Source organism: Rhinoderma darwinii, chromosome 2 (assembly GCF_050947455.1).
Source record: "Rhinoderma darwinii isolate aRhiDar2 chromosome 2, aRhiDar2.hap1, whole genome shotgun sequence".
In the NCBI taxonomy this organism is placed as follows: Eukaryota; Metazoa; Chordata; class Amphibia; order Anura; family Rhinodermatidae; genus Rhinoderma; species Rhinoderma darwinii.
The window spans coordinates 76,953,936-76,969,475 of NC_134688.1; the positions used below are offsets into that span (position 1 = coordinate 76,953,936).

At 41.8% G+C, this 15,540-nt stretch overlaps 1 protein-coding gene across 1 annotated transcript in view; it reads left to right on the forward strand.

Moving 5' to 3' along the window:
• The window catches only part of RCBTB1 (RCC1 and BTB domain containing protein 1), a 49,983-nt gene extending 35,650 nt beyond the window's left edge, over window positions 1-14,333 (forward strand). Inside the window, exons 10-12 of the mRNA XM_075851784.1 lie at window positions 6,194-6,345; window positions 7,654-7,784; window positions 12,802-14,333. Of these exons, the coding sequence (XP_075707899.1) occupies window positions 6,194-6,345; window positions 7,654-7,784; window positions 12,802-12,942 (424 nt within the window). The 3' untranslated portion in view covers window positions 12,943-14,333. The remainder of the gene's footprint in view (window positions 1-6,193; window positions 6,346-7,653; window positions 7,785-12,801) is intronic.
• The last annotated feature ends 1,207 nt before the right edge of the window (window positions 14,334-15,540 follow it).

Below are 15,540 nucleotides of genomic sequence, written 5' to 3' on the forward strand. Positions count from 1 at the left end.
ATAGCCAGCCTATTGGCCAAAATTTTTGTGAGCAATTTCTGATCTTGGTCTATCAGTGAAATGGGACGGTACGACCCCGGGTCAAGAGGATTCTTCCCCTTCTTGGGTAACACCTTTTTTATATGCGCTACTTTGGCCTCTGCTGGTAAAGCACCCGTCCTTAGTAAAATATTATAGTAGGGCTGATTTCTTCTCTCAGATTTAAAAAACTCTTCTGTGAATCCATCCGGGGCCTTTCCGTTAGATTAGGTCTTAATGGTGCTCCGAACTTCCTCTAATGTAATCTCTGCGCTCAAGTGACCGTTCTGCTCCTGAGTGAGCCCTGGCAGCTTCACCTTCTCCAAAAATTCCCTCCCTTTTTGGAGATCTATGGGTGTTTCTGAGTAAAGGGCTTGGTAGTATTTACTTAATATGTTTTTTTTTTTTTTTGGGGTCTGAGGTAGAAGTTCCATTAGATTCGTTAAGTGTTGAAATGTGTGACGGTGCATACCTCCCCTTCGCTAATAAGTTGCCCGCTTTATTGCCGAAACGCATTAGATCGGCACCAAATTGGGACCGGTAAAAACTCTCTTTTGTCTAACCACTGATCAAACTGTCGCTTGGCTTCCCTCCATTTCTCCCCCAATGGCGGTGATGGAGAATGTAGAAATGCTGTGTATGCACACAGTAATCTGTCGCTCGCTGCTTTGTATCCTTCGGTCGTTTTGCGTTTAAGATTAGACATAAATTGCATAACTTTCCCCCTTATTACCACTTTGGCTGTACGCCAATACAATGACGGTTCTGAACGATGCGATACATTATCCCTATCAAATTCCATCCACCACCCCTTAAGCTTCTGTATAAAGCCCTCATCCTTTGCCAGAAAGGCGGGAAACCTCCAGATAAAATCCGTTCCTCTAGCTACTGTGTCGGCCAAGGTAATGGTAACCGGGGCATGGTCCGAAATAACTAGATATTCAATCGCCGCTTCACGTAATCGTCGCGATAATGCGTCATTAACTAGCAAGTAATCAATACGCGACCATGACTGATGAACATGGGAGAAATGTGTATATTCCCGCGCATCTGGGTGTAGACTCCTCCACGCATCTATTAGGGCCGTGTGTCTTAAAGTCGGGCAAGATCCTATCTCTATTTCTCTGCGAACTACTCCCTGCGCTCCTATCTTCCCTTGAAGACCTCAGTGTTAAGGTCTCCCCCCAGAATCAAAAACCTAGTGCGATCCTGCTGGAGTTGGGTTTCCAAATGACCAAAAAACCCTGTGTTAATCGTATTTGGGCCATACACATTATGAATACTGATAGTTTCCCCTGCATGCTCCATCACTAGATGGATCCAACGGCCCTCGTCGTCCCGTTCCTGGGACACCAGCGTAAACGCAAAATTTTTATGTATCAAAATTATAACTCCCTCCTTACCCTCCCTTGCCGACGAGCCAAAAACCTGACCCACCCAGAATTTTTGCAAATACTTAAACTCTGGCTCTGTAAGGTGAGTTTCCTGTAATAGGGCCACATCTGGGTGCAATTGTTTCATGTGTCGCAAAAGTTTGGTCCGTTTCTGTGGGGATCTCAGCCCTTTAACGTTCCAAGAGACTATTTTCATGTTAGGCCGTGCATAAGATGAGCTAAAATGCCTAAAAGTCGTGATAGGTTCGGGGAGTCAGATCCGCCTTTTTCCAAGAGCCATGTATAAACATTAATAACATAACCAGAACCAAACTCCATGTCAAGGCCATCCGGCCCTTATCTAACACCATAAAATCACCTACGGCAAGGGTTATCAGCCCCTTAATACCCACTGGTGTAAGTGACTTCACTTTTTTCTGTTGTGTCAAAACACGCCCCTCCCTCCCCCTCCCCCCCCAGACCTGCATATATGTCTCCTTCAATGAGGAAGCAGCACCTGCCCTTACCACCTCATTACCCCTTTGTCACCTGTGCACACATTTATACATTCTCATACCGTCGGTTTAACAACCTAGAGTCCGTTTGGATTATATCCTCACATAACCACATAAATCTTGTTTCGCCTCTAGGTTTCCCTGCCTCCTTTTCCCAGATCTCCTACCGCAACTTCCCCCAGTATACCATCTGTGGCAGATATAACTAATCCCTTGCGTAGGGGAGGCATTGTATCATTCCCGGTCGATCCCGCCCACAAGGAAAAATCTCAGAACCTGATCTAACTCCCTCACTAATCTCCTGTAGCGAGAATGCAGGGAAATATCAAAAATGCATACATTTCAACATTGTAACAATACATTAGGTCAGCTGTTGACCGGTACAAAGTGCCGTATAAGACCGCCAAATATCGCCCTCAAAACTTTCAAATTATCTGCAAACCTATCTGTAGCCGGTCGGAATCTGCAATTGGTCTACAGCGTCCACAAAATCATCACATCAGCTTAAATAAAACTTCGTTCGTCAATCAGGAGACGTAGATTGGGTGCGGTCCCGCGATCGCCTCTGCGGCTTCGGAGAGTCCCCTCCATTTCCGGCTCGACCCACCCCCCGGGATCTTCCTGGTGTGGGCATTAAAGCTTCTGCCCAGGTTCGCTCTATATTTTGTCGGTTCCGTTTGGCTTCTCTTGACTTGCGATTTGGACTGTATGCTGGACTGTGACGCTCCTCTTCTTGCTGGGGTCTGTTCCTGCAAAGCTCTGTAAGTGCGTCCTCCGCTTCCTGTGGCGTGGTGAAAACCTTGTTCCGCCCGTTCTCTTGAAACACCCGTAAGATGGCTGGGTACTGCAGGTTAAAGCGTATTTTCGCTTGGAACAGCGCGGTGCAGATCTTGCTGAAGGCCCGCCTTCGTTTTGCAACCTCCGCAGAGAAATCCCCAAAAAGTAGCACTTTCATGCCCATTATTTCCAAAGGACGTGATCTGCTGCGGAAAGCTTTCATGAGTGCCACCTTGTCATTGTAATCCAACAGTTTAAAGATTACTTGTCTGGGACGACGCGAACTGTGGTCATCTGTTGCTGGGAGGTTTCTGGGGTCCGGCCCCACTCTGTGTGCCCTCTCCACCCGGCAGGGACGGGGAAGACCTAAAGCTGCTAGCAATGTCCTCTCACATAGTCGCTGTAAATCAGAAGATATCACCGCTTCCTTCAGCCCCACCAGTCGCAGGTTGCTCCTCCTGGAGCGGTTCTCCAGATCCTCCACCTTGTCCCCCAACTGCGTAGTAACAGACAGCACCCCTTTCAGTTTGGATTGCAGACGCTCATTTTCATCCTCCAGCAGCGTCATACGCTGTTCTAACTCATCAGCTCTGGTAGTGACTTGTGCCAGCTCCACCTGCACGCGGTTTAGGGAATCTTGCACCGTTTTTTCCAGCGCCTTTTGCAGTTCTGGCGCTATCTGTTTGGCTACTTCACGGGCCAGGGCTACATAATCAATGGCTGCAGGATGAGAGGACATTATGTGTTCTGCCGGGCTTGAAAGCTGGGACTGATGGTGTTGCAGCTCATCTTCCTGTGTGTATAGCAGGGTCGCAGTGGCGGGAAGCCCTGCCATCTTACCTCCCTTTACCACGGCCGCGGCTGAATCTTCCATGACTGGCTTCTGCGCGCTTCTGAGGAGGTACCTGTCCATACAGGCACCACCGGGTAGGTTTCCGTGTGCAGGGCTGGTGGCTTCACCGCTGATTGTTGTCGCCGAAGCGACTATTGCGATCAAACAGGCTGGACGGGAGCGGGAGCTCAGTCACTCGCGTCCTGCAGCGCCGGAACCGGAAGTCCCAATTTCTTCCTTTAACCCCTTCCCGTCTTAAAGAGGCTCTGTCACCAGATTTTCAAACCCCTATCTCCTATTGCAGCAGATCGGCGCTGCAATGTAGATAACAGTAACGTTTTGTTTTTTTCAAAAACGAGCGTTTTTGGCCAAGTTATGACCATTTTTATATTTATGCAAATGAGCCTTTCTTATGTACAACTGGGCGTGTATTGTGTGTGTACATCTGGGCGTTTTACTTGTTTTACTAGCTGGGCGTTGTGAATAGAAGTGTATGATGCTGACAAATCAGCATCATCCACTTCTCTTCGTTACCACCCAGCTTCTGGCAGTGCACAGACACACAGCGTGTCCTCGTGAGATCACGCTGTGACATCACTCACTTCCTCCCACAGGAACTTCATCGCATCAAATGAGCGAGGACACGCTGTGTCTGTGCACTGCCAGAAGCTGGGTGGTAACGAAGAGAAGTGGATGATGCTGATTCGTCAGCATCATACACTTCTATTCACAACGCCCAGCTAGTAAAACAAGTAAACACACCCACTTGTACACACACAATACACGCCCAGTTGTACATAAGAAAGGCTCATTTGCATAAATATAAAAATGGTCATAACTTGGCCAAAAATGCTCGTTTTTGAAAAAAAAAAAAACACGTTACTGTTATCTACATTGCAGCGCCGATCTGCTGCAATAGGAGATAGGGGTTTGAAAATCTGGTGACAGAGCCTCTTTAAACAACTTTCAGATTTTAACTGTTTTTTTTTCTCCCCACCTTCCAAAAGCAATAACCTTTTCATTTTTCTGTCAATATAGTCCTGAGGGCTTTATTTTTGCAGGACACTGTAGTTTTTCGAAGCGCCATTTATTGTCATAAGGTACTAGGAAACATGAAAAAAGTTATTTGTGGGGTAGAAAATGAAAAGATTCCTGCTTTTTGCGCTTCGTTTTTACGGAATTCACTGTGCAATTAAAATAGGTTAACTTTATTCTACGGGCAATACGATTACGGTGATACCAAATATACATCGTTTTTTTTTACTTGTAAAAGTAGTAAAACATAGAAAAAAACTAAGTAAAATTTTTTTTATTTTGTCATCAAATTCCGAGAGCCATAACTTTCTTTATTTTTCCGTCGCTTTAGTATGAGGGCTTATTTTTTGCGGGATAAGCTGTCGTTTTTAATGCTACCATTTTGGGGTACGTGTGAGGTTTTGATCACTTTTTATTAATTTTTTTTGTGGGAGATGAGGTAACCAAAAAATAGCGATTCTGGCATTTAAATGTTTTACATCTTTCACCGTGCAGGTTAAATAATAATATATTGGAATAGTTCAGACTTCTACGGATGCGGCGATACCAATTAAGTTTTATATTTTATTTTTTTACTATGCTCTATGGGAAAAATGGGAGTTTTTTTTTTTTTTTTTTTATACGTTTAATTTATGTTACATAAACAACTTTATTTGACTAAATTTTAACTTTTTTTTTAAATTTTATGTATTTTTTTTATTAGTCCCCCCTAAGGGACTTCAACCAGCAATAGTTGGATCGTTTGCACTATATACTGCAATACTAATGCATTGCAGCATATCGTCTTTCTGATGAGGGGTTAATAGAAGCCCAAAGATGGCAGACCGGGGGGCCTTCATTAGGCCCCCAGGCTGCCATCGCCACCCTGCATTGCGGAGGGTGCGATGAGCTGCTAGAAGGGTCACCCCCCCCCCCTCTTTTTAACTATTTAAATGCAGCAGTTGCTGTTGACCACAGCATTTAACGGGTTAAACTATCCCACGCGTTATGGTGAAGTATTGGCTATAACATACAGCTGACACCCGCTTGCTCCATACTCCCCACCCGGCTATGACTATGCCATACGTCTGTCGGGAAGGGGTTAAAGTTCTAGAGTCTTATGTGCTAAAGGGGACTTCAAACCCCTGGTTGACCTGTATAATCTCCTGGCAAAAAACTCTGCCCATTAGGTTTACTCTTAAAAAAAAAAAATAAAAAAAAAAAGTCAACAATCACAATAATTTGCATCTCCCAATCTCTATCATTGATCACATCCTAACCAGAGTCAAACAAATGCTGTCCAACTTCTCCTGTGGTAATCCAAATTCTATAGCTCCTAAAAAAAAATTGTGATTCCCAGAAAATCTAAGCAATTACAAGGCTCTGTTCTCTTGTCGGGCTACTCTCGGAGCCTCATTACAAATTCCGGCAGATATAACTGGAGAAATGAAGTATGCCGCATTATTCTTCCTGTAAAATCATCGAACACCACAATGGAACCCGACAGACCCCATTATAAGTCAGTGGGGTCCACCAGATGCTGGTGGTATTGGTCCATTGATATCCAGCACTGCTTTGTGGCTTCTATTATAAATGGAAGCCAAGACTCAGATGAGAACAGGTCTAATGGGTGTTTATATGTAACAATGCTTTTCTGTTTGCAGATGTGAACACTTCCGCACAATGTTCCAGTCTCACTGGAATGAAAACTCAAAAGAAGTCATAGAAATTAACCAGTTTTCATATCCTGTATACTTTGCCTTCTTACAGTACTTATATACAGATAATGTGGACCTGCCACCAGAAGATGCAATAGGTACGAAAATGGGTAAAAGCACATACCTGGCACAAGCAAAACTTTTACTGCACCTCCTGGCACGTACCTCTGATATGAATCCTCTGAAGGAGTGTTTCTATCTTGTTATGGCATATCGCTGGCATGTGATATAACGTAATTGGTGAGGGTGCAACCTCTGGGAATGGCACTCTGTAGTTCCCCACTCAGCTGCTGTCTGGGAGAATCACTGCACAGGGAAAATCTGAAGAAGCGCATTTTGAGATTTGGTGGGGATCCCACCAGACAAACCGCCACTAATTACATCCTAGCAATGTGCCATCACTTATTACTATAAGGGCAACGTATGGGGATCTTCTGTGTGATTTGTCCCCTGACCAGCTCAGAACATATTGGGATTATGCAAAAAAAATTTTTAAATTAGCATAATTAATAAGTTACCAGAATTTATCCAGATGACAGTAAGAAAGAGGAGTCATTGATCACCTTGGTTTGTTGCAGTCTTTATTCACTAGTGCTCATAATGATCCATTTTAACCTAATTTCAAACTGTTGCTTTACTGTTTTCAACAGCCAGATATTACCCGCATTTACCACTTTAAAACAAGCGCCGATTGTCATTACATCTTGTCGATCAGCTCTCGTTGCTCCCTTTAAACGGAGCAATGATAGTTTAGTATGGGGATGAACAATCGGTACTACGATGGCTCCTTCCTATGCATTGGCAACAGGTCGGCATCCCATCTCCCTGTTTACATAAGATGTGCTGCAGACAACGATATTTTGTGCTGTATAAAAGATGCGATCAGCCGATAAAGGATCGTTTCCCCGTTTATCGGCTGATTGTTGCCCTGTTTACATAGGGCAAACTAGCTTTTATATGAACGCTTGTTTCTGATCTTTGCCCTAACTGTTAGAAAAAAAGTATTTCTAGAATATTTGATGCTTAACTTTGGCCCAACTTGCCGGAGATATCTACCTATCAATTATTTTTTTCAAACCATGGACTAACAATCAGTGGTTTGAAAAATGATTGAAATATCCATCAGATCTAGGGCAATCACTGATCCTTGCTGCTGCCAGAAAGGAGCCTGGCCTGGCTGGAGTGATCGTGGTTTCCTAGCAAGAGTGGTGTGATAGGCATCACTAGTTAATGGAATTATTGATGCGAGCACCATTTTGTAGTAATTGGTCCGTGTAAACAGGCCTTTAGTCCAGTGTTTAGCAGCTTGTCGTAGAAAATTCCCACCTTGTGCAGTTACAACACAATGAACTAAATACTAGCCCAAAGAATGTATATAAACTTACGTTTCTGCTCTTTACACCCAGGACTTCTAGATCTTGCAACATCCTACTGTGAATACAGACTAAAAAAATTGTGTCAGCATATCATCAAGAGAGGGATAACGGTGGAAAATGCCTTTCTATTACACTCTGCTGCAGTTCGGTATGAGGCAAAGGTAAACCTTCCAGCCTGAATGGCTTTGTTCTTAGACCAGGTTCCCATGTAGCATAAACGCTACGGAATTATGTGTGTAAATTCCACAGCATTTACAGTAGCGGCAAAGTGGATGAGATTCAGAAAATCTCATGCCCATGTTGCGGAAAGAAACTGCACCCTGGGGGTATGTTCACATGCACTGTTTTCAGACGTAATTCAAGCGTTTTACGCCTCATTACGCCTGAAAAAACTGCTCCATTACGCCTACAAGCATCTGCCCATTGCTTTCAATGGGTTTTACGATGTTCTGTTCCCACTAGGTGTTTTACGTGTCACTGTCAAAAGACTGCGCGTAAAAAGACACCTGCGAAAAGTGCTTGTCAGTACTTGGGACGTTTTTGGAGCCGTTTTTCATTGACTCCATTGATTGCTCCAATAACGTCCGTAAAATACGCCGCGAAAAACACGAGTAGTTACAAAAACGTCTGAAAATCAGGAGCGGTGTTCGCCTGAAAACGGCTCCGTATTTTCAGACTTATTTTGCGAAGCGTGTGAACATACCCTAAAAGTTAATAAATTGACCTTCGGTGCGGAATTTAAATCTGCATGTCAATTTATGCTGAGTTTTCTGTTGCAGGTTTTCCCCATTGCTTTCTGTTGCGGGTTTTACATCCCCACTAAATTCAAGTGTTGCGACTTTTGCAGCGGAATCGCAGAGACTCCGCTGCAAAAATCACAAATCGGGGGGGAAAAAAAAAAAAATCCTACCCAGAACTCCCTGCAGTCCAGCCCCTGGGATGACATTTCATCCCACGTGACTGCTGCAGCCAATTAGAGGCTGCAGCGTCACATGTCTGCAACACCATCTTAGGAGACCGGACTACACGCAGAAGTGTAAACGAGTTTGGTTTTTTTTTCAGCGCTGCTTTCCGCAGTGGAAATTCTGCCAAAAAAACACCATAATGTGGTGCAGTTTTACGAATGCAACGTGCTGCAGGTGCCAAGTCTGATACGCTGTGTAGTTTTTATGCAGCGTATCCGACCCTTGGGAACCCAGCCATAGAGTGCAGCTTTTACTAGTATTGTCTGAAACCAGCAGTGGGTCCTAAACAGAGGGAGAGCCTAAGGACTACTACCTTTTGGTGGTATTATCTTTTTTAAATGACTTTTTAGTGATAAGAATTTACTTTTAGAACAGAAAAAAAAATCACTTTTTCTGTAGGTATCAATCCTTACACGCCGCATAAATTTATTCTGAACCGAATAAGTCCGTAAGCTGCAATGGTGGCTCAGCTGACAGCGGCTCCTGAGCGATATTCTAAGCTCAGTTCTGATAAAGTCAGTGGATCCAGAAGTGAGCTTAGATTGCTGCTGTCAGCTGTGCCGTCAGCGCAGCACACTGACCGATTTGGCTCAGAACGGCTTTCCGCAGCTTCTATGCACTGATACATAGAAGCTGCAGAAGTGAAACAGTGAAAATATTTTTAGTGAAAGCTACAGTGTTTTTTTTAATTTATCTCTAGACACATTGTTTGTTTTCATTGAAATGCATTTAATGTTGAGGGTCCATAAACTTTAAGCCTATATACAAGACTTTTCTAACTATCTGCAAAAGTTTTAAGTTTGTGTTCTATGCCAGGCTTCCTGCTCAGAAGGCGCAGCGTTAGTAAGGTGCCCTGGATGTCAAACCCAAAGATCAGCAGATTTGTTTGTGCTGAGTAATGTACAGATTGTAGAGTCCTTTGTTTTTATTCAGGCAGCTGACCCTTGAGACTTCTTCCATACAGAATAAAAAATGTGTAGCTCACAGCATACTGTTTTATTGGTGCAGTCTGCAGTGCTGCACTAAAATATTTGGGGTAAGTTATTACAACTAGCAATTAATATGCCAGTCTTAATAAGAAACAAGCTGGTTTAAGAGGCCCCCCCTTAATAAATTTGTCGCATCTTCGGCTATTTGTGTACCTGAATGAAATCTGTCCATGTGCTTCTGAGTAGGGCTGGGCAATTAATCGAAAAATAACTGAAACCGAAATTCAGCGCAGATAACGACATCTCATTTAGTTTCTTTCCTGTTCAGTTATTACATGCAGCCCGGCCTCTGCCGTCAGTAACTGTATTCTATACAATTAGAATTGCTGATATAAGAATCGCTGAAATGTTAATCACATGAGGCATCATACAGTTAGACGTTTGGAATAGCCAATGGCAGAGCGGGGTTATCATATGAGCTCAGTCAGTTACAGCAGCTGCAGGCTGGCTGCTGAGGCAGATATACAGGCACACCCACCAAACCACCTGGTGGGCCCTGCATGTGCCAAGAGTGGTCCCCACCCCCCACACGAGTAGCGCACGGCATTTGCCATCGCTGCAGTATTTACAGTTAGTCCACTATCACTTTGTTTTGGTCAGCCAATGCCGCTCACCCCCCCCCCCCCCCCCCCCGATGGTCCCTATGCCCTTCTGCTTTTGCTGCTCACCCCACCTCCCCCAGACGGTCACCATGCTCTCTGCTGCCGTCACCGCTTACCCTTCCTCCCCCCAGACGGTCACCATCCTCTCTGCTGCCATGGCGATTCACCGCCCCTCCTCCCAGTCTGTCCCCATGCTTTCAGCTTTGTTAAAAAAAAGGCAGAAAGCATGGGGACTGTCGGGGGGAGGGGGAGCTGTCATTGTGCACCTCAGCCAAGTGTTAGTGGAATGGTATACTTCTGTATATAATATATACCCCCTGAGCCTGCCTGCTGTATGTATCGTATTTTTCGGACTAGAAGACGCACCCAGGTATTACACAACAGAAAGTAGGATATATATATATATATATATATATATATATATATATATATATATATTAGTATATGTATATTAGTATATGTGAGGGCTTTTTTTTTTTTTTGCGGGACAAGCTGTAGTTTTTACTCGCTCCATTTTTTTGAAAAGTTTTTTTTTTTTTTTTTTTTTTGTTTAACTTAAAGAGGCTCTGTCACCAGATTCTGAAATCCCTATCTCCTATTGCATGTGATCGGCGCCTCAATGTAGATAACAGTAACGTGTTTGTTTTTTTTAAAAACGTTCATTTTTGGACAAGTTATGAGCTATTTTTTATATATATATATATATATATATATATGTGCAAATGAGGTTTGAAATGTCCAACTGGGCGTGTATTGTGTTTTTAACTGGGCGTGTTTACGTGTATGACGCTGACCAATCAGTGACCAGTCAGCATCATACACATCTCCATTGATTTACACAGCAGCGAGGTGCAGCCACATACACAGATTAACGTTAATAAAGTGTCCTGATAATGAATACACATGATCATCCAGCCTGGACGTCATGTGTATTCATTATCAGGACACTTCTGAATCTTTTCTGAGATTTGCAGCACGGGAAACGAAATCTCGCGAGAAAAGATTCAGAAGTGTCAGGATTTTGAATACACATGACGTCCAGGCTGGAGGTCATGTGTATTCATTATCAGGACACTTGATTAACGTTAATCTCTGTGTATGTGGCTGCACATCGCTGCTGTGTAAATGAATGTAGAGGAGTGTATGATGCTGACTGGTCACTGATTGGTCAGCGTCATACACGTAAACACGCCCAGTTAAAAACACAATACACGCCCAGTTGGACGTAACGAAAAAAAAAACGCCCAGTTGTCCATTTCAAACCTCATCTGTGTATATGTATATGTGTGTGTATGTGTGTATATATATATATATATATATATATATATATATATATATATATATATTGCTCATAACTTGGCCAAAAATGAATGTTTTTAAAAAAAAAAAACAAAAAAAAAAAACTTTACTGTTATCTACATTGCAGTGCCGATCACATGCAATAGGAGATAGGGATTTCAGACTCTGGAGACAGAGCCTCTTTAATATCTTTTTACACTCCTGAATTTTTTATATATATATATATATATATATATATATATTTTTTATTTTTTTACACTTTATTAGTTCCCCTAGGGAACTTGAACCAGCGGTCATTAGATCACTGGTACCATACACTGCAATACAGGGATGAGTTACGGAAACAGCGTAAATCGCTGAGCTACGCTGTTTCCGTAACTCCCATAGTAGTGAATGCCAGGTAGAGAAGCAGCGTAGCTGAGTAAGATACAACTGGGTTTAGTGGGCCCCGTTCTAGAGATAGGTGTGGGACCCACAACTATCTAACATTTATGACACATCCTGTGGAGATGTCATAAATGTCCTTCATGGAAAGACCCCTATAAATGCCGCAGTCGCTATTGACCGCGGCATTTAACTAGTTAAATGGCCAGGAACAGCACCATCAACTATTTACTCTTGCTATAAACTGCGTCTTATAGTCCGAAAAATACTATGTATACGGTCCATATATACTACATTACGTATCCTGCTCATGTATGTCTGCTATATGCACATGTATATACATGAGTAGGGTGTCTAATGCATTATATACTGGCCAACGGTCGTAGATGGTATATCATATCTATCTAGCAAGTATTGTGGTTGTGACTTATTTTTTATTTTTTTTTATATAAGGCAATGAATGACTTCTGACGACATTAGACGCCATCAAGCATTGTATACTTTATTTCAATTGTTCTAAATATTAAATACATAACCATAAATTCATCTGGGGTTTCCTTCAAATATTTTAAAATCGCAAAGTGGAAAATTCAATCTGAGGCCCCATGCACACTACCATAAAATCGCCCGTAATTACAGGCTCATTAATTTCTATGGCCGACTGACACCTTACTGTATGTCTACGGGAGGGTGTCCGTGCAGTAGAAACCTGCCCAAAAAAATAGGACATGTCGGGTTTCTTTTTATTTTTTATTGACCGTGCTCCTATAATTTATAATGTATAATGCAATTACGGGCAAGGTAGTGTGCATGAAGCCTACGTTTGTTTTGTTTTTGGTCGTGTTGAAACACATCGATGATATGAGTAGTGGGTATTTGGGGTGCGGTGCCTTGAAGTGTGAATTGAAATTTTTTTTTTTTTTTGTTCTCTCCTATTAGGATTTGGAAGACTTTTGCTTCAGATTTTGTGTCAACCATCTAACAGAAGTGACGCAGACCATGGCATTTTGGCAGATGGATAGCATGCTGCTTAAGGACTTCATTGTGATGGCCGGACAATGTGGGGGATTTAAGAACTGACATTGGTTCTCTGTGGGGCATATGTGTATTTTAAATCCTGTATTGGGCATTAATTTAACCATATCAAAAGTAATTAAATGGCACAAGTATGTTAACTATTTAAATGAAGGAATAGACTAAAACTTGCATTTTAGTTCTTTTACAGCTTCCTCAATATTTCTAATTATATGCCTACATGTGATCTTATTCTTACAGAAAAATCTCTATGGAGACAATATTTTATCTTCAATCGTAATACTTTTCTTAGTTTGCGCTTTAATTGACTGTCTCCTAGATTACATTGTAGATCTTAAAAGATACTATAGGGGAACTCCACCTTCATTGCATTGTATAGCATGTGCTGTTTTGGTTTATGCTTTTGGATACGACAGATGAGGTAGGCAAAATCTCTTCATAGTTTGGAAAACGTATTCAACTTGGTGGCAAAAAATGCTGACTGAAAAATGATTTATTCTTTGGGAAATTGCCACTTCCAGTGTTCCATCCATTCACTCCGCTCTTAGATTGTAGATTTGTAATGTTTGTACTATAAGTGTTTGTTTTGTTTGCTTTTCATGTTTGTGGTCTGTTGCACAACCTTCCTTAAAGACGTCCGGGCATACTGACCAATGTGCCCAGGGGCTGGTACCAGCCTTTCCCACTGCCTTGTACAATAAATGATCAGTTTCATTTTTGCATATTATATTTATGTATTTTAACAAAAGATTAAAGATATTTTTGGATGTTTGTCATCACCCACTTTTAAAAAAAAAGTTATGGATGATTTAAGAACCAAAAGTGCACCTTGTGCTGCTTTATAAGCCTGTGTACAAACAGTAGAGTCAGTTATATTGTGGTGTGAAATTTTCTCCACTCATGAGATCATGTCTATTGGGATCAATGGTTTAGCCCCTTTAAAGGGATTTTTTCCCCCCCCCTCCCCCCCCCCCCAACTGGTTAAGATCGCCCACTTTTAATTACAATATTCAGGAATTCGGATTTTAAGAGTGGGGGCCCCTGTGTGGCTAATAGATGAGACCTAGAGTGGTTTAAAACAAAACAAAAACATGTATCTGGCGCATATGTATTATAAAGACAACGTATTGATTTCAATGATCAGCATGTAATTCCTCATCTCTCCTGTGGTGGAGCTTCTGGGGAATTGAACAGTTACAGCTCTGTTTCCACAGCATTTACAGCTGATCACTGGGGGTCACCGCAGCAGTACTCCCTGCAATCTGCTTATCGAGGGGCCTTTTTAGCACACAGGTTGTCAGATGCAGACAACCTCTATATTATAGCTGCTTCTATGCAAAATGATCATGTATTAACAAGCAGTGTTTATCATAGCTTTCATTTACTTATATATGCTAATATATTTTGTGACAAAAATAAAATGTGTACTTATTTTAGTTTTTGTTTTGTCTTATTTGCTTTAAAGTATAGACTGACTCTTAGAACAGTTTTTATGTAAGAGGCCCAATCAGAACTTTCATGTTAAAATGTATTCTTGATTGCTGAATTTAGATTGACACTTTTTAGAACCAATGTTGTGCAGAACATCCAGAGGTGCATTGCGGGGGATGTTTATCAAAACTGGTATAAAGCCATAACCAATCATGTTTCTGCTTTCATTTAGCAAAGGTCATCTGAAAAATGTGACATTTCACCACGCTTCCTTAGCACCAGTTATGATGCATTTGCCTTGGTAGCTTTATCAAATGGAGGGAGAATAAAACCATCTCAAATAGAATTCCCAGTTCTAAACATTATCAAATGTGACTGGTAATTACAGTCGTGGACAAAATTGTTGGTACCCTTCCATTTAAAGAGAGAAAAACCCACTGGTCACTGAAATAACTTGAAACTGACAAAAGTAACATTAGTTGATTTTAGGTAAAATTAGATATTGTTAATCCGAGATTGCTTTTGCATTGTGGTTCAACAGACAATTAAAAAAACAAACAAAAAAAACCTCATGAAACTGGCCTGGACAATGATGGTACCCTTAACTTAATATTTTAGGAGGAGCTGAAACGAGACAGCTGGAGCAGTGTCCTCCCGAGGAGTGGCCCAAAATACCTGTGGATCGGGGCAGAAGTGTCATTGAGAGTTACAGAAATTTGTTTGCAGTGATTGCCTCAAAAGGTTGTGCAACAAAATATTAAGTTAAGGGTACCATCATTTTTGTGAAGGCGAGGTTCCTTTGCTTTTCAATTGGTTTTCGACAAAACTAATGTCTGATTTACAGAAGTCATTTAAAATTTACTGAAAATAAATTGTCAGTTTCACGTTTTTCTGTGACCATTGTTGGTTTTTCTCTAATGGAGCAATTTTGTCCACGACTGTATACTTGACTTGCAACTAGTTTGCAATCTGGCAGTAAGGTTCTTAATTTGATCTTCTCAATAATAAATTTTACCTCTCGTCCCTGCAAAAAACATAAGTATGTTCTTTTACGGCACATTCTGGTAGAGATGTTAAACTTTTTTTCCCCAACCTAATTTCTGTGTGAAGAAATATTTAGTATTCAAGGAAATCTCTGGAATATCGCAAAATGGCATTCAAGAGCACCGTTTAACCCCTTCAGGACTGAGCCGGTTTTGGCCTGGAGGACAG